This window comes from Aptenodytes patagonicus, chromosome 16 (genome assembly GCF_965638725.1).
Source record: "Aptenodytes patagonicus chromosome 16, bAptPat1.pri.cur, whole genome shotgun sequence".
NCBI classification, from domain to species: Eukaryota; Metazoa; Chordata; class Aves; order Sphenisciformes; family Spheniscidae; genus Aptenodytes; species Aptenodytes patagonicus.
Genome location: NC_134964.1, coordinates 408,970 through 434,585, shown reverse-complemented (window position 1 = coordinate 434,585; position 25,616 = coordinate 408,970). Strand labels below are relative to the sequence as shown.

General features: G+C 46.2%; 3 protein-coding genes across 3 annotated transcripts; 2 read left to right on the top strand and 1 right to left on the bottom strand.

The window, feature by feature from the left end:
* The first annotated feature begins 1,379 nt into the window (after positions 1-1,379).
* SLC16A5 (solute carrier family 16 member 5) lies at positions 1,380-9,851 on the top strand. Its single transcript, XM_076353945.1, has 4 exons — positions 1,380-1,799; positions 5,264-5,407; positions 6,406-7,272; positions 8,946-9,851. The coding sequence occupies exons 1-4, from the start codon at positions 1,580-1,582 to the stop codon at positions 9,185-9,187; spliced, it is 1,473 nt and encodes a 490-aa protein (XP_076210060.1). The 5' UTR covers positions 1,380-1,579; the 3' UTR covers positions 9,188-9,851.
* Positions 9,852-15,513: 5,662 nt separating this feature from the next.
* On the top strand, positions 15,514-17,223 carry ARMC7 (armadillo repeat containing 7). The gene is made up of 3 exons (XM_076353662.1): positions 15,514-15,642; positions 15,724-15,867; positions 16,760-17,223. Exons 1-3 carry the CDS (start codon positions 15,576-15,578, stop codon positions 17,095-17,097), a joined length of 549 nt encoding a protein of 182 aa, XP_076209777.1. The 5' UTR covers positions 15,514-15,575; the 3' UTR covers positions 17,098-17,223.
* A 940-nt stretch (positions 17,224-18,163) lies between these two features.
* Positions 18,164-24,824, bottom strand: NT5C (5', 3'-nucleotidase, cytosolic). Its single transcript, XM_076353661.1, is given in 6 exon segments — positions 18,164-18,570; positions 18,657-18,771; positions 19,593-19,653; positions 19,738-19,838; positions 24,553-24,753; positions 24,756-24,824. Coding segments are annotated over 6 exon segments (690 nt in total). The 3' UTR covers positions 18,164-18,427.
* Between the last annotated feature and the right edge of the window lie 792 nt (positions 24,825-25,616).

Sequence of the window (25,616 nt, the reverse complement as noted above, 5' to 3'; positions counted from 1 at the left end):
AGCGACTGTGCAGGTCAGGCTGCCCAGGGTAAAAGGTGTCCTGCAGCCAGGGGCAGAAGGTGGACGAAGGCCATGGGGTCTGCAGCCCCACTAGAGAGTCCTCCCCAATGAGCAGGCACACAGGGAGATGTGAGGGGAGCCAGCAATCTTCTGCTGGACAAACTCGAGTTGGACAGGGCAGCTGGGAACAGAGAGGAGCTGTGCTTCTGCCTTTTTTTGCAGGTTTGCTGTTGCCGGGGAGAGGTTTTAGGCTGTCATCCAGCTAATTCACACCAGAGAGACAAGCACTTGAATTAGTTGCATTATCTGTGCCCAGCTAAAGTGGACAAAGGATTAAAGTGTGCTGAGTACCACCACTGTGATTTGCATCTCAGAGCCCCTTCCCACGGGCCCCCTCCGCTCCCGGCCTTTTTTTTTTGGCTGTGAGCCAGCCGGCATAAGAGCCCTGTTTACAGAAGTGATGCCTAGGTTAATATTGCAAAAGACTTCATCAAAGCTTTTAGTTGCTACTGAAGCAGAAGTATCTAACCGTGGGCCATGAGCTGACCGGGCTGCGCACACAGGGGATGAGCCGCCCGCGCCGTGCACGCAGCCACGCACTCGCTACCCTTCGTTTGACCAATTCTGGTCTCAGCCTGAGGTATGAAACTAACTTTCTGTCACGATGGCGTATTTGAAATAATGAGTAAAATCAAACTATTACTCATTTTTAACGCTGCACACAAAACTCAAAAGTAGCTATTGTTGTAGGGAAAACCCACTATTTGAGTGCAAAATAAATATTGCACTGTGCAGTGACCTTAATGGGCACTTTTTTTGAGCTCATCCAGCTGCCAAAGATATATTTTTTTTTTAATGCATGTTTATTCATGTGGAGAGGATGGGGAATGCTATTGCTATACATTCGTGCTGCTGGTCTCAAAGAAATCAAAACTGGGATCTCTCAGAAGAAGCTCTAGAACTAAACAGAGGTAAAGCAAAAGCCTATCTGTGATCACCGGATCCTAATTAATTAACGGCTTTAAAAATGTTTTTTCACCACTAGCACTTTGTAGGTAGGTGCAGTTTTCCTGAAAGGGTCACACTGAGCTCTGCTGCAACATGCAAGCTTTATATGTTTCTATTTTTCTTGGCATTTGCAGAGTTTTTCCTTCTCTTCTCAGCACGAGGACTGAGTGACCTTAGCAATTGCCAGCAAGGGGACTCCATATGATGAAAGCAGGTGAAAGGGAAAATAAGGGCGGGAACTAGGTAAGGCCAATTCGTACCTCGGAGGAGGCGTGGTCCTGTTCTGTACCTGGCTGTGGTCACAGTCTTGTGAAATATAAAAGGGGAAGGCAGCTGTTTCTCAAGCAATCTGTTGCCAGGATCCTGTAGTGAGAAGGAAGGGAGGTGCTAGAAGAAATGCAGAGCAAGAAGTCTGGAGTGTCAGCTGCAAAAGGTATGGGACGCACTGGTGCCTCTGAGCCTCGGGAATACCACCAGCCCTTCTCCGTAGGTCCGTTCGCTGGGCTGAGGGTTGCATGGTAGCTGCACTACCCTCCTCAGCAGGCTAGCTTAGGAGAAGAAAGAAGCCATCATGTCCCAAGGAGGAGCAGCAGCACGCGAAGCTGCCAAGTCCCAGGACCAGGGATGGGCATGGATGGTCCTGCTCGCTGCAGTGCTGCTGCAGGGACTGACGCTGGGCTTCCCCTCCTGCATCGGTGTCTTCTTCACGGACCTCCAGCATGAGTTCCAGGCCAGCAATAGCAAGACATCGTGGTTCCCGTCCATCATGGTGGCCGTGCTGCACGGAGGCGGTAAGTAATGGCCGCAGAGAATGCCCTCCACCACCTCCTGCGGTTGTGTTGCTGATGAGGGGCCATAACGAGGGCACTTTTAGCATTTCATTAAGGCAGATGGTGGAAGGGACTGGGAGGTCTGAGCAGACTGGCTGGTCAGCAGTGAACAGCATCTCCCAGCCACTTTGATCACACAGTCCAAAGCTACGTGTCCACACATACCAAGCTCCCTTTTGCCTCTCTAAGAGACAATCAAGGCCCTTGGTCAAAAAAGGTGAATCCCTTTCTCAGCCCAGCTTCTCCAGACCAGTGAGAACTTAATTATTTCTCATAGCAGCTCTTTGAATAAGCTGGCAGGTAGCGCTGGAGCTTCAGTGCTTTCTTGATTCATCTTCTGTCCACGAGAGCACATCTCCTTCCATGTGCCACATGATAACTGTGTTCTTCATGGCTGAAAAGATGCCAAAAGCCAAGCTCCTCCAGGCTGCTAGCTGAGGCAGAGTGTTAAAAGCAACTCCTTGGGCAGCGGCATAGAGTGCACACCCAAGCAGGCATCAGGGTGAACGTGAGCATAGCTGGATTAATGCAGAATGTGGGTCAGGCAGCACCCTCCAGGTGAAGGGGGTGTGGAAGGAGGGTTGTGCTTTGCGGATAGCAGAGTGAATCACTGGTTGGTTGTTTTTTCCCCCAAAGAAAATGTGGGAGCTGCACAGGACAGATTCCCCAGATCCCCCACCCAGACTGATATTTCTGCATAGAAGAGAAAAACAAATCCCCAGCAGCTCGAGGACTTCCCAATGAGCGATCCATGTTGCTGCTGACCCCTCCACGTGCAGCTCCTGAGCTTATTTGATAAACCGACTACCCAAACCCCACCTAGGCAAAAGAAGCAAAGTATCCAGTGATGCCCACGTATCTGAGCTGCTCTCTGAGTTCATACCTGCCCCCTTCCAACACTGGTGAAAGGTGACAGTATAGTATGAAGAAAAAAAAAAGCAGAGCCCTGAGTCATGCTGATGCGAAGGCTGCAGCAGGTTCAGTCTCTCCTGTGCAGGACTTGGCTGACAGCCACCTGACATGGGAGAGAGAGTTTGCATGTATGACTTTTGCTGCAACTTCTGACCTCCTTTGCAGTGGGCCAGGCTCTGTTTGATTCAGGTTCTCCGGTTACATCCATCACCTTGGCACTTAAACCTTTTCCAAAATTGCATTCTGCTATGTCACCAGTGTCTCTTAAAGGTGCTTCTCTCTTTTCTTCTCCTTTATTCTTTTTAATTCAGAGGAACTGAAGGGGGAAAAAAAATATTTGTTGCAAAAATTGGTAAACGGGAAGGTGGATGGACAGAGCAGCCCATCCTCAGAGTGGTCAGTGCAGTGAGAAGGTCCCACACAGGAGAGCTAACCTCAGCTCAGCAGAGCTGTGGCAGGAAACAGGGAAGGGCACAGTGCAGACAATAGCTCATAACTTATTAAGCCAAACATATCTCATTACCCATGCTATGTTCTTAGGTAAAAGTGATTAATGCTTATTTTGTTATAAGAATCATTTGAGAAACCTCAGGATCGTATGGCTGTCTCCAAAAGGGGAAATGCAAGAGTTCAGGCTCTTACAGGTTCCTGCTCCTAGCTATTCATGCACACATAACTCTCTGGATGGCACTCATACAAATGCAGCACTTTTGTTGGAAGTATTTTTGCAAAGGAAAGCACAAAAGCCCCAGGCAAGTGAGGAAAAATGTTTGAAACCCAGAAAGCAAGTTAACAGGGGCAAATAATGAAAAACCCTTAAGATTTTTAGAGCCGATCTCATTATTTTTGAGTGTTCAATTTACGACTTCTGGCCACTTGGGTTGGTTAAACAGCAGTACCATCCTTAATGTCTTCAGCAGGAGGAAAAATAATCCAGTCACCAGTTTGCTGAACAATTTTTCAAAGGCCAGTTGAAGTCTGAGGTGAAAATCTCCCAAGCAGATCAACATACAGACAGCTGCAGTCCTAATTTTAATTATGTTCCACTTGTTCACTTGACTATGTGGATTTTATTTCAAACCAGACATTGAGTTAGGTCACAAATATGCCACAGGTTATTTTTCCCTACACTGATTGATTCCTAATTCTGAAGCTTACAGTCATTTTGCATTTGCTTCTATAACCTTAAGTGTTCAGAAGAGGGGAAAAAAATAATAAAACCTGGAAAACCTTGAGGATCCTCAAAGGAACAGGAAAAGCTGTACCTTCAGATCCCTTTTTGCCAGAGCATGCAGAGAGAAGCATGTTTCCTACTGATGGGGGACCCAGACCCAGCAGGTCTGAACTAATTTTTTCCTACCCCAAAAGGAAGGATGCTAAATGACATGAACAAACTGGTAATTTACCACAATCTCATGGAATTCACCAAAAGTCTATGAAAATTAAAGAATTACCTGACCTTAAACACACACCTCCATGCCTATTTGTTCATTGCTTTTTCTGATGAAATAACATAACTTTTTCCTAGTAAAGCCTGCCAGCAATGTAGGTACACAATAAAATGCAGGTTTCTGCCCAAGAAGGGCAGAGCTGGGCTCTGGCCCATCGGAACCACCCAGGTCTCACTCCTGCCTCTGTGGAGTTTGTGCCGGAGGTGTGGGAGTGGGAACCAGGATGTGCGTGGTCTGCTCCTCGGCTTGTGTCCTCTTGGAAGTGGACACAGTTAAACCTACCCACCCCTGCCAGGTATGCCAGGACAGGCATGTGCAAAGAGCTGTACTGACAATAACATCTTATTATTTTCCTGGGGAAGATGACTTGCAGGACAGCTGCAAGACTCCACAAGCTGCAGCTTGGATGATACTGCCTGAAGCTTAGATTGATCCCCATGCAGACATGAATATACCTCTCCAGCCATTTTCAAATAATCCTCCTCAACGATGTCTATTTTTCTCCCATTCTTGATCTAGTTAAGAGTCAATCTGCCTTCTCTTGCAAGGAGTTTCACCTAGGTAGCGGGACACCAAGGGCAATTTAGGAGATTTTGTGGCAGAATATTTGAAAAACACAGTGAAATGAGAGTGGAAATATGCAAACAGGAATATCACCCTGCTTAGCATCTCTTACTCAGAGGCACAGAAATCCAAGTCCTCTCCTTTTTCAAATCATTCCCAGAATTTATATCATGTGAGAACAGAATTACACTTGAAGGTCCTTCTTCCATTCCATTTCCAGGAGTTTTAACTAAAATCCATCACAGGGAAGCTTAGAAATCCTACTTGATGGCCAAAATCCAAGCAGATCACAGGAGCCTTCCCCTCAGCTAACAAGCTGACCATGCACTTAGGAAGAGAAAACACATTCCCTGATCCTCCCAGCTCCCCTACTACACTATGCTGCTGGGACAATCCTCAAGGTCTCTAGGCTAAACCATTTGATAACTGCACCAGTCCAGCTGGTATGGAATATATCCTTCCTCCCTAACTGCACCCCTTTTGCTTCTTTGCTTCCAGGGCCCCTCTGCAGTATCTTGGTGAAGCGATTTGGCTGCAGGTTTGCTGTGATGCTGGGAGGCCTGCTCAGCGGAGTGGGCATGGTGTCCAGCTCCTTCTGCAAGTCCATCAGCCAGCTTTACTTAACAGCTGGCCTCATCACTGGTAAGTACCAAAGAACAGCAGGAAAACCCAGCTGCTGTGCTTGACTTGAGACAGGAAATAGTGAGAGTCCCAACTAAGTGCTCACATTTTTCCATTCATCTGTGAAATAGGATAAATCAAAAGCCTCACGGCACAGCAGGAATCACACAGCAGCTAGATCTGCCCTTCACACCCCTTAACACACACACCTCATCCAGCCAAGCTCACTGGAAAGTGCTTCTCTCTGGAAAAAGCTACAGGTCTCCAGAGGGCAAAATGGAGAACAAAGACGTCTGTTCTTTTTAGTAGTTTCTCAGCCTTTTGTCTTTGAAGAAGGGAGTTTTTTTCAGTCTTGGAATGTAATGTATTGGGACAACATCCTTCCCAAGTTCCCTGGGCTTGTATTTCACCACTCCCAATCTGGGGAAATGTGGAGGTATCTTTTCCTAACAAAAGAACGTGTTGGTTTTGAACAGAAGTAACAGATGGGAACTTTTCCTTTCCAAGTATTTCTCCTATGTGACTAATGTTCAACTCTTGCATTTTTCTAACACAGAGAAATTAATTTCTTCAGCCAGGTTACTTTGGGACCAATCCTGTTGGATCTTGCAAGCTAAGCTGTGTCCACTGCATAGAGAGAGAAACAAGTAACTCCCTGAGCCCTGATAAAAGTGTCAGGAAAGCAGCATTGCTTGTTGTATGCGGTATAACAAACAAGTTTTTAATGAACAATTCCATAACAATTTTAGGAATGGCAGCATGCCCCAGACAAATGTCAGCTTAGATAAGTATACCCAAGAACACAAGGAGTTTAATATGCACACAACATCCTTCTTCATCCCTTGTGCAGGGTTTCTGACTATTAATCACCGGGGGTTGTGCAGCCTGGCAGCCGAGGAAATGCTTCAGTGGCAGATGAAGTCATCTGTGGGTACACTTTGGATTTGGGCTCTTTTCATCCTTTAAGACATGGCAGAGGGATCATGCACTGTCATTTTCTCTTTCATTCCTACCTTTAGGCCTGGGATCATGCTTCAGCTTCCAGGCAGGAGTGACTGTGCTGGGCTACTACTTTGTACGGTGGCGAACGCTGGCCAATGCCATGGCATCCACTGGCGTCTCTCTCGGTTTCACGCTGTGGCCACTGCTTTCTCAATACTTGCTGGATGAGATGGGCTGGAGAAACACTTTTCTCATCTTTGGAGGAATACTATTGAACTGTTGCGTTTGTGGAGCCATCATGAGACCAGTTCAGCTTGCATCAGGGTCACCACTGCAGTCACCCAAGCCTGCAGAGGAGCCAGGGAAAAGAGCAGAAGGGGCACAACTGTCCAATGGAGCATCTTCCCCCCATCCTGAGCTCCAGCAGCAAACCAGAAGGACTGCATGCTTCCAGATGCTGCAGAAGTACCTGGCTTTTGACATCTTCTGTCAAAACAAAGGTTACCAGATTTACACTATTGGAGTGACCTGGATGATGATGGGGTTTGCATTACCCCATGTCTACCTTGTGCCTTATGCCATCCAGAACGGGGTGGAGGAACGCAGGGCAGCCCTCCTCATCTCCATTATCGGGTTCATCAACATCTTCATACGGCCTTTGACAGGGCTGCTCTCGGGACACAGAGTCTTCACAGGGAGACGCATCTACCTGTTCAGCCTGGCTGTGCTCCTCTGCGGGCTGAGCAATTTCATTTGTGTCATTTCAGCCGAGTTCAGCGTGCTCATCATCTACTGCGTCATTCTCAGTATAGCCATGAGTGGCATCGGGGCACTCACCTTCCAGGTGCTGATGGATGTGGTGGAGATGGACAGGTTCTCAAGTGCTCTAGGGCTCTTCACCATCCTGGAGAGTATCACACTCCTCATTGGACCCCCTCTCACAGGTGAGAGAAGCTATTAAAGCAGGCTGGGGGAAAATCGGTTGTTTAGACACTGGTGACAAGAGTTTGGGAGCATAAAGAAGAGAAATGAGGGAGTTTCCAAATTCATGCAGACAGGTGAGTTATGCAAAGGGAGCAATATAAAAGGGAGAGTCAGAAAGGAATGATCAGCTCCTCCTCACAGCAGAAGGAGGGTCATTTCTGCAGCTGCCCAAGCGTCACTGCAACAGCAGACAGTGAAAAAGTTACCCACTTGGTAGGCAGTTTTATAGGCATGGGAGTGAGGAGAGCTTTTTCCAGTGAGTGACAAGACACAGAGAGGAATTACTCTGGTAGGATCTTGCTGTCTATGAACCATTTCACTGCTTTGCTAGTTTGCATTGTTTTATCTATGAAGTCTCAAGGAATTGCAAACTTCCCATTAAACAAATTAACTGTGATCAGAATTATTACCAGTCCTACATTATTCAAGGGCCTTATAGTAAAAGCTTCTGTTCACTCTTCTTCCCGAGTTCTAGAGGGTATTAATTTTCCTCTGGAGACAAGAAAGGAGCTAGTTATGACCCCCAATCCAATAAATTATTTACAGATTTCACAGTTCACTCCAAATGCCACTAAGTGACCTGTCCAAGACACACCTGCTCCTGCAGTACAGCAGCAAATTCAAAAGACTAACAAACAAGAAACGTGAACCTGAGCATGAATCCTCAATTCAGGCTTTAGTTCTCTTCTCCAGACAATGAATTGTGTGCCATTCAGCAGGAAAATAAGGTCTGTTCTAAGAATAGGATGATAACATACACCATATTTCATGGTATTCCCTGGCATTTGTGTGTCAGTCACTTTTTTCAAAGTGCAAAAAAGGTCTTTTCTTGGACATCTCTGATAGGAGTGGCAGATGGGCGAAACAAAGTACAGTAAAAGCAGCGCCATTTCTATTTGTAGTCCTAAAATCTGCTAAAGAAAACTGCACTATGAAAATAAGTATCACCAATCTTTACTGAAGGATACAAGCAAACAAACATTATTCCAGTATTTCCATATAAATAAGCAGCCTATAGAGAAACCAGGACAGCATCATATATTTGACCTGAGTATCGCCTTTCCATCTCTAACATTAATATTAAATTACTCATTTGATATATCGTGCTTCTAAATGTTTTACACTGAGGGCACTTAATGTTAGTCATAATGCTTGCTGTGCTGTGAATTTTCCTCTCCCTGACTACACACTATTAGAGATAAGTTTTCAGTTTAGAGACCCTAACACGTCAATTTTTGAGAGATTTCTCTGTTTATATGTTCTGTTTTCTGACCTGGGATGTAACAGGGTCACTCATTACAAAATCCAGTGAGTGACAGTGGCACAGGGGTCCTCTGCTGAGCAAACAAAATCAATCAGCAGGCTGGGGAAAAGTTACAATTTCTTTCCTTTCCTGATTTTTCTGTGTATTGAGAAATACTTTATACAGAAGCAGAAACATCACCTGAGTGGTGACTACAAAAAAACCAAACAAACCCTAGAATCTAGAGAAGAGAACTTAACTCATCTGTGAACGCTTATCTTTTGTATATGGCAGTTTGATGAATGATTTAGGTTTAACATTTATGTAAGTGTCACCCAGTTCCCTTTAGTATGCATCTTCTCTTCTACTAAGCTGTGGCTTCTATTTCAGGTCTCCTGGTGGACATAACTGGTGATTTCCACTATGTCTTCTACAACTCCAGTTTCTTCCTGATATCAGCTGCATTATTTATGGGGCTCAACTTCTTCACTCTGGAAAAAAAAAACAAATTGAAAGAGGCTTCAAAAGTACCTTTGGATAACCCCTCCAGATATCAACACAATGAAATGCCAACTGAACCACAGTCTGAGAGTCAATCCCCTCCAGCAGTCGTGTACATCACAAGCATATGAAGAGACAGAAAAGAAGGGAAAAAAAAGAGGAACACAAACAATTATGTGGCCTGTACAAAGCTACACAAGGGCCAGCACTGATGGCAGATGAGAAAACAAGCGTCTGCTTTCCACAACTGTCATCATCCTTCTGCCCTGCACTTCCAACCCTGTGGGGCCGTGTCAGACTCCACGTGAGCCATCCAGACCACAGGCTGAGCCCAGGACCTGGCGCCAGCCAAAGAGCTGAAGGACAAAGAGAACTGCGCTTTCCTAAAGCAAACCATGGGAGAACAGCCATGGTAACCAGCGCTGAGAGACAAAAGCTGTGTCAGTTCAGTTGGTTTAAGTCAGTGCCTTTAAGAAGTCACTGGAATTTCACATACACATTTCAGTTGGTAGCACTGGACAATACGTATTAATGGCTATGCACAATAGTTGTTCTTTCACAAAGAAGTATTATTGCCTCGTCTGAACATGCAATTTTGGTACAGACTTATATGAAGTTTCCTGGTTGCTTCCCATGTTGGGGGTGGCAAGACAAACATTTTCCACAGGAAGTGTGTTATTATTTTCCACATCTCTGAATATTATATGGAGGCTGCTGCATGGGTTGTAGAACTCAGCCAAGCCTCTAGTAAGATCAAATATTTTCTCCTACGAGGTGTGTATACACACACACACACACACACATATATATATATATATATATATATATATATATATATATATATGAGTTCTTCATGCCAAGGACATTTTCAAAGCCTCAAAGGTTCAACTCCAGAGCATCAAAAATAAAAAACCCCAAATCTTAGAGCACCTCCTTTGTATGACTAGTGATATCTCAAGCGCTTCTTGATATATCATAAAACAGGACTCATGGCTTCTATAAATACACTTCTTTCCAGCAATAACTGGGACCCTTTTTTTTTTTTTGGGGGGGGGGCAGGGAAGACTAGACCTGAGAATAAGTATATGCATCCTTATATAGGGCCAAATTCAAAGCCACTGTAGTTCCCCCTTGTGTAAATAAATTTAGCTCTTTAGTCTTAGACTCTCAGACTTAATTACACCAGCATTCTCATTACAGAGAAGTCTGCACAAGCATAACTTACATTTCTTATAAACACAAGCATAAGTTACAAATAAATCTGTGGGGAAAAGTATACTGAGAAGAGTCAGTGTTACTGACTTTCATATCCATATAGCCTTAAGTGGCTTTTCCTGCTACACTCCTGTGTGTTACACTTGTAAGTACTTAGATGAGAGCTGCATCAACCTCCAGCCTCCCTCAGCATCAGCTAGAGTTGCAAACTGTTTGTATTCCATATCATTCCTGATCTGACAGAAGCAGAGAGCTCACAAAGCACTGCAGATGAAGATTACATTACAACCATCAGAAAGACAGAAGCATAAAACGGGAGTGAAATGAAAGAAGTAACAGCTTTCAACTCAATTGCAATGCTTATCTTGAGAACTGTTATGTCAAATTCCTAGCTACAAAACCACAGTTTTCATTAGAGCTGTGGGCTCCCCAGACAAAACAAACAAACCAACCAAAAAAACCCACACTGGATGAAACCTCTGGAAAACTGACTCCAAGGTCTTCCAAGACTATAATGGCTTCACAGCTGGCTTTTACAGTGGAAGAAGTATCAGCTCTTCAGAAGGGTTCCTGCTCCCAGCACTCAGTGGTATCTGTATTTCAGTACTGCTCTAGGATTACTGAACCAGTAGGCTTTGCATTTCCTGATCAAACATATACTTAAGTAAGACGGCTAGTGGGAGATATGCATATCTCATCTTTCATCACAGGTGTTTATTAACTTGTGTAATGCTTACATGGTCCATAACTACAAAGTAAACAGGGACTGGTGCTTCCCAGCTTACCAAAACAATGTTTGCTGTACGTTCCTAGGAAAAAGATGGGGCTTTCCCCCTCTCAAAAAAAACAATGAAAAGGGATCAAGTCCTGAACCTCTTCTAGCTATTGCAAATAAAACAGCTAAGCAGCTGAACAGATTGCCATTTTTTCTGTGTGCAATTCTTAAAATTTAAATTCTGTTCACCTTTCTACATTTCCTTTCTGTTTTCTTCCAGAAATACAGGGTCATGTTGTCCCAAATCCTCCCATTGCTACAAATGTCCTGGGCAAAACAGGCAAGATAGGGTGTAAGCTATAACCCATCAAAATTTATCACAGGAAAACAAAGGTTAGTTGAAGGAGCAATAGAATGCATCTCCTGTGTGGAGCCAGCTGCTCTATCTGCAAAGATTTAGCTCTAGCTGGCTCATGAGCAAGCAAATGTATAGTCTAACGCATGCTTGCAAGATACGGGGTGGGGAAGGTACTCACCAACTGAAGCTGACACACAGAGATCAGTTCCTCCTACACCATGGCAAAGAAATCTATTTTGACTATTTCTTGTCTGGGCACAGCAGTGCAAGATAATTTAGGATGGAAAGTTAGGAGAGTGCTTTATAGAACTGCTTTTTGACACTCCCAGACTCAACACCAGGGTCACTGGGACTTACTTGCAGAGGCAGAGAGATGTTTCTGGGAAGAAAAACAATGAATTCACCAATCCATTATTTTAAGTTTTCTCAACTTGTTGACTAAAAACTTTCTAGCAGCCTTACAGAATTTAAGCTCCTGAAAACAGAGTTGTCTCCCCTGGTTACTTTCCACAGACCTTTTAGAAGTAATCCACAACCCACAGGTTGGAAACAAATCTTGAAGAGAGAAGAGGTAATGTTTTAGGCTGTGTTTCCTCAGGTAAATAAAATGTCTGAGCTCCCATCATAGAGAAAAATACACCCACCACCCCCCTTTCCTGTTCCACAGCTCTCCGCTCCTACCTCTCTTTTCAACCTGAACTCCAAGCTGCCCCAAGCAGGAGCTTTGTAAAGCATAATTGAAGGGACCATGGATACTGAGCATGCTACAGTATAATAAATATTCCCCCCGCAGAGCTATCATACAGAAGCAGTAATACTCAGTCCTTAAGAATCTTGAGGCCCAGAAGAAAAATAAAGCAATAAAAGTTCCTTTCATTAGTTTAAGGCCATCCCATTACGCAAGGCAACCACAGCTTAATTACCACCACCCCCTGAAGCAGTTGTGGTTTTTTTTTTTTAACGCCTACAGACAATAAAACAACCCCGGCTTTAATTATGGACAAGCACTAATACCTCAGCCAGGTTACAAACCTCTGAGAACCAGCAGAGCAAGAAAAGTTGACCAGAAATAAATGTCCCTCACTCGCCTGGTCCCCTCTTATCCCTTCCTGCTCATTTAAAGTACCATTAACCTTGCAAGCTAAGCATTTTTGCAACGAGCACCTGTCCTTACTGCAATGAAACATTCACCAGGAAGCTCACACTGAAATATTGCAAGATCATGATCCTTAAAAGCCTGAGATACTCTGCCAATGTAATTCTTGGAAAAGTTTAATAAAAACCCAAAGAAAGGTCACAGTAAACTTACACATTCTAAAACACCTCAGAAATGCAAAATCACTTAAATTAAGAGCTTGGCATGCTGTTTGCAGACCTGGCTAGTAACTGCAAGAAAAGAAACACAACTACTAGAAATGAAAATTCACTGAATTCTAACTTTGGCGTGCTATCAATATCACTAGACTAGCCCCTGAAGCTGTGAATACCCCAGCTGTAGTAGCCCATTCTGTGCTAACTATTCTGGCAAACAACAAGTGCTTGGAGCATTCAGACAATTAAACAATATAGCCAATACTGGGTGAGTAAACAGCCTGAGTAAGAGGGTTACATACCCCAGCCAACTCTGCCTGCTTGCCAAGCGATCTTTCTGGATGATCAGGACAAACTCCCCGCAGTAAGTCAGCACAAAGATGACAAGCCTACAGCTGGTAACAAAGCTGGTCGTGTAAGCAGTAGTAGCGTGGTCTGCAACTCCTGCATAAAATCTCTGAGGACTACAAAACCAGGGGATGTTATCAAACTCTCCTCCGGGAGGCAGCTCCAACACAGCAAATTAAATGTAAAATGTTTCTCACATCTCTTAACCAGCTTTGATTAAACTCAATGCAAGACAAAGGCTAGAAGGAGCACAGCGTGAAGTTCCCAGGAAGACAAGTACAGGTGTTCCTCTCCTCCTGGTTACTTCTTGCCACGCACTGAATAGCGTGACCTGGAGATGCATCACCTGAAACTCAGCCAGCACAGACACCAGCCTTTTCTAAACACTGCTCTCTGTGAAACCACTTCAGGGGACAAAGTTCCTACTGCTTCCATGCATGCAAAATTATACTGACTGACCACAGATCTAGTACTTACAGACAGAAGTCATTGCATTTTTCCTCTCTAAATACTGGTTTTCACCCCTTATTAGTCAATCCCAGCATCCTTAATCACTTCTTTTTGTACTGACTAGGTCCTCTGCCTTTGCTTTCTCTTCTCCTGCTTTCTCACATTAGTCATTCACTTTCTGTGTAATGACAGATGTGGCTTTAAAGTATGTCAACACTTACCATTTACAAAGGCATACCTTACAAGAGATTTGTTAATACACTAGCAAAACATTCTAATATAGGAGTCTGTAGCACCTTTGCCGATCATTTTCATATTTATACACACATATACATACACATATACATACACCCATATACATACCAACTTCAGCTGATAATTGTGATGAGTTGAAGTTGCTAGCACAGGCCTGGCTTAAACTTTTATACCAGGTAGAAATAAATACCTTCACTTCCACATTCTCTGTCTTCCCACACCACTGCAATGTTAAAAGATTTAGCATTACTGCATTCAGTGTAGCTTCTTTGCTCATCCTTCTATTTAATGTGGTCATGGGCAGATATTTTACTACACCCAGCTGTGTAGTAGGAGAGATTATCAGCCCAACATGCTTGTCACTGATGCCACATATTTGGTGGATCAGTCCACGTTCAATCTGCTTTATATGAAAACCAACTGCATTTGAGATAATACAAAAGACATCTGCTCGCAGCCTGTTTCCCACCTTATCTACAGAAGAACATCCATGCATTTAATTGCTTCAATAAAAGCAACACAAATTTCTGCAGAGTCCAGCCCCCCAGTTGGTGATGTTTATGTACCTTTACCCTATATAATTTACACGACATGAACCACAATTGAATCCACTTGCGGTGCTTATAATCACAGTGGTTTCATTGGAACTGTGCTAGTTCAGAATCATGTAATTGCTCTGCTTTGTGCTTAGACCAGGGCATCATACAACCAGGGTGGAATTACCTGCTGCTGTTTTAATTCACTCCTTCTTGGCTTCACTTCATTTTTTTTTCCCCCCAGGTAATGTATCTTACCATGCATGTATTGTGCCCTCTTTTTACCTTTTCCCTCAGCTTCTAATCCTTTTGCCTTTTTACAAGGCAAAAAATCTCTTTCCATTGTCCTTTAGCCCATGAGTTGCAATCCCACGTTTAAAACTGAAACTAAAACCTTAATTCCCTCCAGCATCTCGCCCTACCCTTGCCCTCCCTACCGCCCCAGCCATCGCTTTACCATCTGCACGTCCTGTATTTTACCACGGTGAACACCCACCACCCGGAGAGACGCCGAGACCGAGCGAGCAGCTCTGTCCAGAACTGGTTCATCTCTTTGCCAAGCCCCTCGGACGAGAAGCCGGTCAGCAGAACCATGGCCTGGGCAGCAGCTCGGGGTTTATCCACGCTGAGCAGCACCACTCCAACTAACTCTGGAGAACCTGGAAGGGCAGCAGTATTGAAATTGAGCAGGAAAAAATACATCCATGTGAAAATTTTTTGACCAAAACTAGTGAGTGAGGAAAGGTTAGCTCCTTTCCAAAGTGTTTAAATATCAAAGTTTTGCCGTGTGTCGAAACACAGAGTTGAAACCCGCGGCACACGCTCATTTATTTGCAGTGATCGCTAACAGGTTATACGGCCCCCGGGGAAGGAAACGCCATCGCAAAGCGCTTGCCCGACGCCCCACACCCCACCCGGGGACCCACGCTCGGCAGCCGACTGCCTCTCAATCTGTAACCGCCTCACAGCAGCCGACCTCGGACCCGCAGCTCCGGACCCCCGCACGCCGGTCGCCGCCGGCCGCGAGGAGGAGCCGCCGCCTCCCGCCTGAGGAGCGCAACGGCCCGCCGCGCCACGCCCACAAGATGGCGGCCGCCGGGCCCTTCCCGCCTGGCCGCGATGGGGTCCCTGCCGCCGCCGCCCTGAGGCCGCTGGCTCGTCTCCACCCCACGGGACGCGGCCGTGGGGCAGCCTCGCCGTGAGCAGGTGCCGCCCGCGCCCCGGCCTACCGCGAGGATCCCGGGGGAAGGGAGAGCCGAGCGCGGGGCGTCTCACAGGCGCCGGGCGTTCAGTGGCTGAGCTTGGGGCATTGCATCACTGCTGGGCCTGGGATGGAGCTGGGGCGGCTGGAGTATCTGCAGGCCCTCGTCACCGAGTTCCAGGTGACAGACAGCCCAGGTAACCCCCGGGCACTGCTGCTTGCTAATACTCTTCATGTTGAGTGTGTTTCCTCACACACCTGATGCTTCTCCGTTGCAGAGGCCAAGGAGCAGGTACTGGCGAACCTGGCCAACTTCGCCTATGATCCCAAAAACTACGAGTACCTCCGGCAACTTCAGGTCCTGGATCTGTTCCTTGATACACTTGCCGAAGACAGCGAGACCCTCGTGGAGTTTGCGATCGGTAAGGACTGCACCTGAACACCCTCGTAAGGGGCTGACACCGGTTTGGTGGTTGATCTCCTCCCTGAGAGGCAGATAACAGCTGTACTGCAAGAACAGACCCATGCTGTGCTGATAAGGCTTCGTTTAGTGGAGAACGAGTAGAATGGGGTGAGAGGGAGGAGGCGGGTATCCCCCCCTTCATCCTAATATAGCTGCTGTGCTTAAAAAAGATGCTTTCTGGAAAGGATTTTTTTTTTAAAGACTGTACGTAAACACTAGATGAATGACTTTAATAAAATCTCTCCTATAGAGAAGCAGTCATTAATACGTAAATTGAATTTTTTTAACAAGTCCTCTGAGGAACTGCCTTATAATGATTCGTCATGGTCTGAACATAAGCTAAGGGGCCAGATCCTAATTGTGAGTGATTCCATGAGATGATAATAAATATATTTGATTTTTGAGCTTTGTGGCTGAGCTACAGCAGGGTGTGGCTGCATCTTAAAAGTTTCAACTACAAACATTCTGTGCCTCTTGGCTAGTACTCTTCTCTCTCTTCTCTGGTTTTCTTAAACACCTGCAATAAACTGCTGGCTTGTAGCTTCATTAGGGTTAAGTGATACTGGCATTCTTCATTCTGTGAAAGACGTTATGTCCAGCAGTACAGTGCCCTCTAATGACATACAGGAGGAGGAATGTTCTGGCGGAAAATCTCTGGAAAGAATCAAGAAAACATTGCCCAGGAAGCCGTTAAGAATTTTCCATCCAAATCTCACAGAAAATCAGGATGCTTTTTTCTGTATTAGAAAAAAGGGATCAGCAGTGAATTTGAATCCTAGTATGAAAAAGATGAGGGTGTGGAGGGAAGAGTTTGTCTTGCATGTGTCGGACACTTTCTTTTGCTGTTTCAGGCGGTCTTTGTAACCTGTGCCTGGATAAAACTAACAAAGACTACATCTTGGAGGCAAATGGGGTAGAGCCCATAATCAACTGCCTCTCCAGCTCCAACGAGGAGACGGTCATGTCAGCAGTCACGACGCTGATGTACCTGACAACGCCGCAGTCGCGCCAGCAGACCACGGCTCTCCCAGTGGTGGAGTGCATGCTTCGCTTCTCTCTCTCAGCCAGCAGAAGGCTAAGCAACCTGGCAACCGTCTTCCTGGAGGATTACTGCACACCACTGCAAGTGGAAGAGGCCAGGAATCTAAGCAAACACACGGCGGTGGGGATTCCTCTCCCCAAGGACTGAAGCTGTCCGAGCCGCGCAGAGCTGTTGAGAGGGAGACCTCCCTCTGTTTTCCCAGGCCTCCACTTTCTGCTCAGCAGGTCAAGAGTGTGTAAAGAACAACATTAAAGAGAGAAATTGGTCATACCAGCCCTGGATTTTAATTAATAAAGAGGATGGTACAGCACTACCATGTCAGTCAGGCCAAGCACACAGCTAAAACTGCAAGCAAATATTTAGAATAAAACAGGTCATGGCTGTTGGAGAGCAGGTTGCCAAGTGCAGCCCAGCACCCAGCTTGCACAAATAACCCTTCCCAGCAATTAGGGGTTTTTCCGCTTGGGTTATTGGGCAGCTTATATCCCTTCCAGTTCCTGGCTGGTTTTGCTGTAGCTCTCCTCTTCAGCGTCAACTCAAATGACTTTGAAATGTCACGTAAACATTATTCCTCCTGCAGAAGAAAGGTGTTTCCCTGCCCTGGCAGTCTGCAATCTTACTGCATCCCTTTAGTATTAAATATGCCATCCTATCATCATGGCATAGGCACCCAGCTAGGAAATCACTACACGGGGCAGGTTGTAGCTATCCTATAAATCAGGAAGTGGAAAGTTGTTTTTTCTCCCATTACCACTGGTGAGAAAGGTTAAGATATAAAAAAGGGCTCATGGCACCCTGGCTCATGAGAACAGCTGTCTTGTAATACCTTCTCTTAATAAAACATTAACTTAAATGCTGTGTAAAGTGTCTTGTATAAGCTCATAAATATTTCTCTACAGCACTTGCAGCCCAGCCTTCACCCACTCTTACTCATGCACATGGGCCAGAAAGTGAAGCCAGCTTGGTCTCCTTTCATTATCAGCCAATGATGCAAAAGGCAACCCAAAAGCCAGGGTGGCTAAATACATAAAATTTAACAGGGTTTGGCTGCTGAGCACAGTGCTCCCTGACAGACACCCACGCTCTGCCTGCTCAAGTTTTGGAGCTTTTCTTCTTCCTCTTTTTTTTCTCCCCTCCGCCCCCCCGTCAGCCCAAACCAAACAGGAGTGAGGTTAAAAGCACATGCACACAAGAAAAAAAAAAAACAATCCACAACTGCTCGTACTTTATAGTTTCTCTTCAACAGCAAACATCCAAAACAACTCCACAGAGATTAACTAACTGAATGCAGAGCAATATTCCAGAAACCTGGAGAGGGGTCAGCTCTGCAGCGTGTCTAACAAGGGCAGCTCATTTCTTATAACTGACCCCCGCCCGGGGGACGGTGCTCGCTGCCTCCGGGGAATGGGTTTCCCTGCCAGCGGGTGAGCTGGTTGCTGCCCCGGCAGTGGGAAGAGCACAGCATCCCCTTTTCGCGTTACTGCCTGCGCTTGCTTTCCAGGATTGCCTTCCAATCATCCGCCCAGGACAGCAGCCGCCTGCGTGGTGCCTGCAGCTGGACGTGCCTGTTGTGGCAGCAGGTAAACAGGACATGCTCCCAGCTCGGGTTCAGCTCTGCGCCTGAGGAGGGCAAGAGAGGAAAGGTGGAGTCAGCTGAGGGGGTTTCCTCCCCAACTAACAGAAAGTGATGCAAATGCTTTTCAAACCTCTAATGGTATCCTTGTCGTCAAACAGCAAGTCAGCAGATACGACGGTCTTATCTCGGGTTAGAATAATCCGCTCCACAAACTCGGGTCCCAAATGTTTTTCCACCCACTTATACTGCAGAGGCAAGAAATAAGATAGGAGAAAATTCTGCTGTACTTTCAGTTTGCACATTGCTGAAGTCAGATCAGCCCTAGCACAGCAATCTTTTCCCCCATAAACCTACATCTGTGTCTGCGAATCCACGCCACAGAGACTGCCTACGGCCCAGGACACTGATTTAACCTGTACTTTTAACGGCCTTCAGTCAGCACTGCATTTGACGTGCCTAATCGTTGACGAGTTTGCAAATGGCGCTGGCTGCTTGCCCAGAGCACGTGGATTGTGCCCATCTAAGTCATTCCAGTGATTAAGGTCCCCCTCTCCATTCCTGCGCCAGTGGCAAACAGGGCTAATTCCAATGCTATAGCCTCCTCTTAACTCGGCATCGGCCTCTTTCAGGATAGCTGGATATCTCAGACTCCAGATTTAGACAGAATAAGGTTTTGTCGGTTGAGGAGCCGCCAGTGTGGAATCCCTTGGGAATATCCTATCCCTGTGGGCCATGCTGAAAGCCAAGCTTGCCGTACCCAGCCACGCTACAACAGTTCCTTTGCTATCACCTGCTGACACAGCTGGAGCCCAAGTGTCACACGCCAGCTCCAAGAGCACAGAGCTCATGTGCCCCGCAATAAGGCTGGCATCATGTGGCACTCTGAGATTCCCCATCCTATACTCACTGTGTCTGGGCACCTGCCCCTCAGACAGAGGGATCGCAGGGAAGCCTGGCAGCCTGTGCCGGCTACTGTCTTTGTAAATGAATTACTGACTTGGGTGGCATGAAATAGCACGGCCTTGCAAAAGCAACGTTAAAACCAGTAAAATAAATTTTCTCCCACCTTTTCCACAATGCAGTGCTCATATTTCCGGAGAGGACTTGTGCAAATAAAGACTTCAGTGCTGAAAAGAAACAGCCTTCATTAGCAGTCAGGGGAAAGTGCATGGGATAATAGAAAAGGGCTGTGGAGCGCAAAGTGTCCTTACTCCTGCATGTGGATCATCTCCTGCATAGCTTCAAGGGCTCCTGGAATTGGGTCCAACCCTAGAAAGAAGCCAGGCGATTCATAGACACTGGCTACCTTAGCCTGCAAGAGACAGGAGGACAATTAGCAATGCTCGTGCTTTTATCCGAGCCCTGTGCACAACAGTTGTTCAGTTACCCTGTGTGTAACAGCCGTCAAAGGGCCAGCGCTTTAGAAAGAGAGGGGATGCTTCACACCAGAAGTGGATTATAAAATTCCTCACCTTTTGGGTTCTGGGAAAAGTGCAGCTCAGGCACACAAGAACAAGAAGTTACTCTCTGGTGGCTTGTTTGGAGTGAGGAGGCAGAGCTGGTCCTGACCTGGCTTTGTTTCTACAAGCCACTCCATGAGTAGCACCATGAACACAGCACTGTGCTACAGCTCGACTTGCTGATGTCTGACAGGAGAGCTCACGCCTCACCCCTTCCCAGCAGGTCCCTCTCTACTAACTCTTGTGAAAATCAAAGGAACAAGTTTGAGGCTTCTGCTCCTCTGTCACATTTGACTGAAATTCGCCTATGGCTCAGGAATTTACCAGGGATGAGTGGGTAGACACATGTATCATCTAGTAGTGATCTTTTCCTTCAGAACAAAAAGAGCAATATGGTGACCATGCTAATTACCATCCTCAGTGGAGGGGCCAGGTCAGCACACCCACACATTTGGGGTTAATCCTTTTAGACCAGAACAGCTCAGCGAAAGGGAAGGAAGAGGACAGGAGAGCTAGGAAAGCTACGTTTCTTTGCTGCTATCTATGATTTTCAATCACACACTGAAGTAACAGTTGTTAAAGGAGCAGATATGGACTTCAGCATTACCACTCCTCTGCGGTAACGTGTTGGTGCAAAGTCTACTCAAAAGAGTGTGAGACTGCAGCAGGAAATTCAGAAGTGGATCCCTGTGCTGCCCCAAGAACCTTCAGCTTCGTGAACTGACCTGTGCACCTCCACGAGCCCCAGCTGGGCTGGGTTTGGTGGTGGTATGGGTGGGCCCCACCTACCGCTCCCCTCATCTGACTCAGAGCACGCAACCTTAGCAGTGGACTGAGCAATGCGATTAAGGGGATCACAGCTTTACCCCTTTTCTCTCTGCACCTGCTCTCAGTGGTAAACCCACCTTTGATACATGCATGTGGGATGCAATATGAATCAGACAAGTCATTAATGACAAACACGTGGGAAAGGAGGTTTCTCTAAAGTTATAATCATTTTTAAGTGAGTATAAGTAGGAAAGAAACAAGATTACGGGAGGAGCAATGTTTACCCAGGCTAAAGTGGCCAAAAATAGTGCAAAAAGGTAAAAAGAATTTAATATGATACAGTACAGCAGCATCTTTAATCTCTAAAAGGAAAAGTAGTATTTCCAGGGCAATTCCTGTGCCTCTAGGTAGGACCGTCCTTCCAGTCCTTTTTTTTTTTTTAATTTACTGATAAGACATTCTTGCACCTTTTACTATTAGGAAGTTCACTGGTTTGAATCCAACTCTGGTTAGTTAATTTTAAAAATTGCTACCTGGTGACTGTTCAGTGGCCTGTGTTAAATCTGAGCATTTCAGTGCCGGTCACAGCAGACAGCTCCTCTTACCACACAACCATTAATGACAAAGCACCCGCAGCAGCAGCAGCGTCCCAGCAGCATCAAGGGCTGAGTCCACTTCCAGGCCTAAGTTTCATTCTCAGACAGACAGGTTAAGCTTCCAATATCTCTTCTACCCTAAGACACGAGTCTTACCTTCCCTGGGGTCAGACAGTGAACTTCAGAGGTGCCGAGCTAGCATTTTTCCACACGCATTAAAGTCTTACGTTCCCATGCCACCAAACGATTTGGAAAACTTAGTTCTTGGTAAGTATTCTTCAAAGGCAGGCTGGCAGCCTTTGCTTAGAAATTGTACAAGATTGCTTTATAGTCCAGGTCTCCTTGCTCTGTATCACCAGTGGAACATCAACATAAAAAACATTTCAATTAAGCAGCAATGAGGAGTCAGCATTAAACAAGTCTCCCAGATCACGGTGCTCACTCAGCTATCATAATTTACAAATATAAATCAACAGTCAGAAATTTGGAAGCACTGCCTGATTTCACATGCAAATCAGAAGAGGTTAAGGAGTCTCGGTGAGGATGTGGCAATCAGATCTGCCCAGATCTCTGTTTCCATGCAAAGCCTCACTGATCCCAACAACAATTCCCTGGAGCTCTTCCCAAGGAGATTGAATTACAGAATCAGGGCTTGTGTCTGAAAGCTCTTTTATCCTACAGCAAGACACCAGAAACTGGCAAGTGTCCACCACATCACAAAAGTCTGACTTTGCTGGAAAAAGAAATTTGATTTGATGACTCTTAGAACCGAAGTCCATTTGTCAAAAAAAATAAAAAGGTTACTAGAAAAAGAAAGTAAAACCATTTTCTTTCCTCATTCTTATCCCATCGTTGCTGAACATTTGCTTTTAACTTCCATTAGCAACATATCAACTTAAGATTCAAAACTGGAGGAATTACATCTATCCCTAAGCTTTCCCATTTGCAATACTTAAAATAATTCTAGAAATTCTTTCCTCCACTGGAGATGTTGAATCCTTTTCTGAAACTGCCTGGGGCCAGGTAACACATCCTAAATGCTTGGGAGATAAATCCCCATCAACAAAATTGCTACACACACAGGAGGCCAGATAGGCAAGTACAGTAAAGAAAGTCTTGAGCAAAATACTTTCTAAATAAAATTGATTTACAATGTGAAATTAATGATCAACTTACAATCAAAAAAGAAAGAAAAAACAAAGCAATGGCTTAAGTTTCAAGAGGCAGCTGCTCAGCACTGACAAAGCATAAACACCACTCAGTAAGAGGGCAATGCATAAATCATTACCACAGTACTTCCCACACCCCCTGTCACAAGAGTATCTTAACGCACTGGCTGTTCATGGATAGACATAGCAGACACCTGCCACGAAGAGCTCTGTCGGGCTGATCCCCCTCCTTTCAACGGCTGACAAACTGCAGATTCGGTTTCTCTGCACAGACAGGCAGCCCCGCAGACCCCGTGCACCGCTGGCGCAGGACGGACAAGCCGCTCTCAGTGTCTGGGCCGCCAGTTCCTGCCGAAGCTTCTCCTGCAGCTGGGGGCAAGGAGAGACCTTCTGCAGGGATTCTCCTGCACCCCAGACTCCCTGTACCGCCGTGGCAGAACTAACAAGGTCTCTATTTTGAAACAGCCATGGTATTTACATAAAACCTGAAGGAGGTTCAAGTCTTTAAAACTTTATTGTTCTGCCAAACATACCTAAAACAGCCCAGAGATCCAGAGGTTACTGAAGAGGGAGACAGACCCAGAACTACATAAACCCGATTTCCTTAGGAAGCCAGGCTAATAATGACCAGTAAGGTAAGAGCTTTCTGTCACTGCTGATCCGCGTGGGATTCAAACCAGTTACCCGGTTATTTCATTGACACACCTAAGGTCTGGGAAGGAACAGGATGAGCATGAAGCAAATTAGGGAATGGGAATGCCAGAAATAGAACAGAATGCAACTTTCAGGACAGATCAGACTGCAGACCTTCTGAACAAATAAAGAACAAATAAAAAGCCATGACCCCTTAAATTACTTGCAATTTTTTTGTCCCAGTATACCTAAATGGGATTCACTTCAGGAATGCTCATTTAAGCAATATAACACATTTGTTTATATAACATGATAAACAAATCATGCCCACTCCCTATATTTACAAGTTACTAGTTCCAGTAAGTTTTGAGCATCAATAGTCATCGATTAGAGCTCGGTCAGTTTGGAGCCTGTGGAAATGCTGCCCGGACCCAGCACTCCCGTCTGTCACACTGGTGCAGGAGCCTGTACCTCGCTATGGAACAGGAGGGAAATGAATGTGAGTTGTCATTTCTTAGCAGTAAAAAACCCTACAGGCTCAGTATAGGATCTTAAAATTAGCAATGAACTTCTCAGGGGAAGTGTACGGCACAGCCTGGATCAGCATCCATTCCGTTTTCTTACAGAGTCCCCAACTGTCCTGCGGTAACCAGAAGGAAGCGTGAAGTCTGGATTCACAGTATGTTTAATTTTGCCTTGCAAATGTCTCAGATACTCATTCAACCATTAGCAAACATTAAAAATAGCAACAATTTGCGCAGATGTAGGGTGTACAAGCTTTTTACATACTGTTCCAGATCACTTACCTACCGTGCACTTTGCTTGTCAGAGCATGCAGAAGGAATGATACAGATATGGGGTTTTATTAGCTGTACAAAACCCATATATAATACTTGTATTTCTTGTCCTACTATGGAGCTACATTAACACTTGCAGAGTGCTCAGAGCACTTTAAGTAAGTTATCACCACTGCTGCTTAGCAAAAGCAGTTTATGAGTAGGTGAAGAACAAGCTGAAGATGGTTCAGCGCACAGTTTCACCCAGTTATTTTTATAACAGAAATCACTCATTCCCAATTCCCGCACAAACAGCTCTTTGTAAAGGGCTGGCAATCCTCCTGGAAGAAGTCACTAATTACTACTATACAAATTAAGGCTGCTAGCATGAAACAACCCTGTGTAGCACCCCCTTAAAAAAAAACCAACACCGCCCCCCCCCCCCGTCTGCCTCGCATCTCCACGGTAGGAAGAGATCTCCTTTACTCACAGCAGGGTGCAAGGCAAGAGAGGGAGGGAGGACGAGCTTTGTAAACAAGGCGCACCCTCCCCATTTTCCAGCCACGCCGCAGCGCTCGGCGCTCGCTGCAACCGGCCCCTGCCCGCCCGGCCCGCCGCGCTCACCCCCAGGTCCTCCCGCAGGCAGCCGTACTGCTCCCGCACCGAGAAGCCCCTCCGCGCCGCCAGCTCCACCCGCGGCTCCCCGGGGAAGCGGGCGCGGAAGCCCCGCAGCACCGCGCCCTCGAAGTCGGCCAGGACGCCGTCCATGTCCACCAGCACCCGCAGCGGGCCGGCCGCGCTGCCCATGCCCACGCCGCTGCCCGCGCCCGGCGAGCGCCCCCGGGCTCTTCAACGCACGCGAGAGCGGGGCGGACCTTCACGGCATGAATATGCATGAGCACAGGCGGTACAGCCGGGGAAGGCGCTCCTCGGTGAGGATCCCCTCGCCCAGCACCCCCGTGGGGAGGCGGGCGGGCTGCACCTGTAACCGGGCTCACTTGCTACGGGTGGCAAGAAGAGCGAGAGCCTCTTCACGCTTCTCGGCGCCTTTGCCGTGAACGGTGGCTGCGGCTGCCGTGCTCCAACCAAGGCAAAGAGAAGGGCAGATGGAAAAGGCAGCTTCGCTTGGCCGAAGGCTCAGCAACTGTGAAGGAGCATTAACAAGTTCCACTCGTTGTGAGGCTTGCAAAGGAAATATAATTTGATGACTTTCCTCCTCCTAGGCCAGCAAACAGGTAGGCATGGTCTACATGCACCAGGTAGCCGTACCACATTTTATATCAGCTATAAGGAACACCACCCCCAGGTGTAGGAGGAGGCGCACGTTAGAGCAAATCCAGTTTTATAGCCCTAGGGCTAGGGCTTCTCCAAAACTGATTTGGAAAGCCAGGGTATTTTTAGGCACTGGTTCTTCCAGGAGGAGGGTGGAAAAGGCACGCTCTCTCCAGCAGACACACTAATTCTGTACAAATCCACTGCTTTGGGTCATCATGCAGCAGAACCCCTGCCCACAACAGCAGGGAACTTCACAGTTTCATCTCCCTTCCACCCCCCCTTCCTTGTTAGAGTCTAATTTCTTTTTTTGTGAGGAGAATAAACTTTCCTCTATTTTCTTGAGAGAAAAAAGTATTTTGGATAAAACATTATATATATCAAGCCATATTCCATGCTCCTCTGATCTCTTAGAT